General features: G+C 35.4%; 1 protein-coding gene across 1 annotated transcript; it reads left to right on the forward strand.

The window, feature by feature from the left end:
* Positions 1-88: 88 nt before the first annotated feature.
* HELRODRAFT_76699 (hypothetical protein) lies at positions 89-2,755 on the forward strand (the record flags this gene model as incomplete). Its single annotated transcript, XM_009016495.1, has 5 exons — positions 89-308; positions 1,727-2,008; positions 2,100-2,244; positions 2,363-2,490; positions 2,613-2,755. The coding sequence occupies 5 exons, from the start codon at positions 89-91 to the stop codon at positions 2,753-2,755; spliced, it is 918 nt and encodes a 305-aa protein (XP_009014743.1).
* Between the last annotated feature and the right edge of the window lie 318 nt (positions 2,756-3,073).

The raw sequence follows: 3,073 nt of genomic DNA on the forward strand, positions 1-3,073 counted from the left end.
CAAGTTAGTACAACTATCTCTAGTATTACTACTCCCAGTGCAACAACTACTACTAATAAAACTGCCACTACTAATTAATCTTGTAAAAATGTTGTTAAATTCTCCAAATAAAATAACCAGGGATGGCCAACTTATCGACATAAAGGAAGACGATCCCGACCCGACGTTCGCCCTGCTGAACTCGCATCGGTTATTTTTCCTCAAAACATCCGACTCCCGTCGCATAACCGGTTCATACCGGTGCAACGCCACCAACCCCGATTCGAAAATTAGTGAAATTAGTGAAGAGGCTAGAGTGGGATTAGCAAGTTAGTATATTGGTTGAAAGTTTTTGTATGTCGGTATGTATGTATGTGTGTGTGTCTGTATAATTGTATGTTTGTTTGTATGTGTGTATGTATGTCTGTATGTGTGTCTTTATAATTGTATGTATGTATCTATGTGTGTATGTGTGTCTTTATAATTGTATATTTGTTTGTATGTGTGTATGTATGTTTGTATATTTGTATGTATGTATGTTTGTTTGTATGTGTGTTTGTTTGTATGTCTGTATACCTACATGGATGTAAAATTACATAAGTGAAAACAGCATATCAATGAAACATTTGCAGACATGAAGGCATACAAAGACCCTTTATTAATTATGCATCAGCAATTAACTATTGCACATTAAAGCAAAAACAAAAATATGATTAATAATAACAACAACAACAATACAGCAACAACAATACAAGCCAAATTATAAAAACCATACAGTAAAAATAATTACACCGTAACAAAAACAACAATAACAATCTCAAAACAACATGAATAACGGTGACGTCAAATCAAAAACATCAACAACAACAACAATAACAACAACAACAACAACATCATCATCATCATCATCAACAAAAGCAACGTCAGTAGCAGCAGCAGCAACTACAACAACTACAACAACAGCAGAAAGAGGATGTAGTAAATATTGTAAATGGAATATGAAAGTGAATGCTCCATTGAACAAGGACGATACGATGTATGCTTTGTCGAAGGGGTAAGAAATATACGGAATAATACAGGGTGAAAAATATTTGAAAATGAAATCGAAAAGATAAAAGAAAAGAAAGAGTGAGAGAAAAAGAGAAAGAAAGAGAATAAAAAAGAAAAATGGAGAGATAGAGAAAAAGAGAGAGAAGGAGAGAAAGAGAAAGAAGAAGAAGAAATTGAAATAAGAAAAAAACGAATTAACAGGCAGAGGCGGTATAAAAACTAGCCATAAATTTTCATAATTGCGAGAAAAATATAAAAATTTTAAAGAAAACCTAATAGGAGGAATAAAAAAATGTTAAAAAGTGGATGAAAAGAAGACAGAAAGATGCTTTTAAGCAGCGCCATTCCTCACTGTTGTTTATTAGAGGTTTTCAGGCTACGACAACATACATACAAACATACACACATACATACACACACACATACGTACAACTATACATACATACACACATACATACGTACAACTATACATACATACACACATACACACATACATACATACATACGCACATTCATATATACATGCGTAATTTGGACGGTTGGATGAATGAATGGTTTTTTATTTTTAATTCCTGCTAAAAATTATTAGCAAGAATTAAAAATGGTCTTTTATAATATTAATAATTAATAATGTTAACATTAACAATAATAAACAAATAAATGAATAAATTATTTTCCCACCCAACCCGCCAACCAGATCTCCAGGGGGATTTTAGGGAGCATCCACTGGGCAGGGATGCCGTCCTCGGTCAGGAGGTCACATTCACGTGTAAGGCCCCTAGAGGCGACCCTGAGCCGAAAATTAAGTGGGTCAAAGACAATAAGGATGTTACGACGTTCGGTAATCGAATATTTGCCAACGAAATCGGATATTTACGGATAGGGCACGTTAAACCGGAAGACGCCGGGATATATTCCTGTGTGGCATTCAACATGGCCGGTGAAAAGAAGAGCAAGTCGGCCAAACTGTCGCTATTCAGTGAGTTTCAAACATTTTTTTCCCAAATTACGAAATCAAGTTTATAGTTTATTTTTTGTTTTTGGCGAATAAAAAAAATTTTAATTTCAAGAAAAACCAGCAATAATTCGCGGGCCGCAAAACCAAGTGGTGAACGAAAACAGTGACGTCATCATGACTTGTCAATCATCCGGCGATAGCCAATCGGAAGTGACTTGGAGGAAGGTTAATAACAACAGGGCTCTGCTTTCTTACAGGTTAGGAGGTTTTTGTCAGTGGAGTTTATCGCTGACGATTAATTTTCAAAGTAATGTTTGGTAAATCCTTATAGTGACGTCATCATCTGCCACATGACGTCATAACTGTGATTGGCAGGTTTCAAAAGTTGCCGAACAACAGTTTGAGAATGTTGAAAGTTCAGGCTGAAGACGAAGGTACGTACGTGTGTAAGGAAGAAAATAAGATGGGCCATGCGGAATTGGAGGCTAAGTTAACCGTTCTATGTTAGTTTTTCCATTTAGTTGTTCTTTGTTGTTGTTGTTCTTTGTTGTTAGCTCTGTGATAATTGTTTCATGCATGCTTCATGTTCTATCTACCTTATTCGAAACTACCTTCTAAACAACAGATAACCCAAAGTTCAAAACGTTACCAAAGAACAAAATAGTAACGACCAATAGGAACGTCCATATGAGATGTGACGTCATTGGGAATCCAGCTCCCGTCGTCTATTGGATAAGACTGTCTGATAATGTTAGGCATAGTAAATAATTGTTATAGCTATCGTAATAATATAGCAATAATTATAACGATAATAATATAATAATATATAATTTAATAATATATCCAGTTTATTGAAATTTTCGACAGATGGCCATCTACCCGAACAAAAGGATGGAGGGAATGTACGTGGATGAAGATGGCGTTTTGAATATCTTCTCCACTAAGCTGAAAGACAGCGGTGAATACCAATGCATCGGTAATGATGATGATGATGACAATGGTATCTTTGATGATGATGACGATGACGATGATGGTGATGACGATGATGACGATAATGATGGTGATGATGACGATGATGATGATGAT

Source organism: Helobdella robusta (genome assembly GCF_000326865.2).
Source record: "Helobdella robusta unplaced genomic scaffold HELROscaffold_18, whole genome shotgun sequence".
NCBI lineage: Eukaryota > Metazoa > Annelida > Clitellata > Rhynchobdellida > Glossiphoniidae > Helobdella > Helobdella robusta.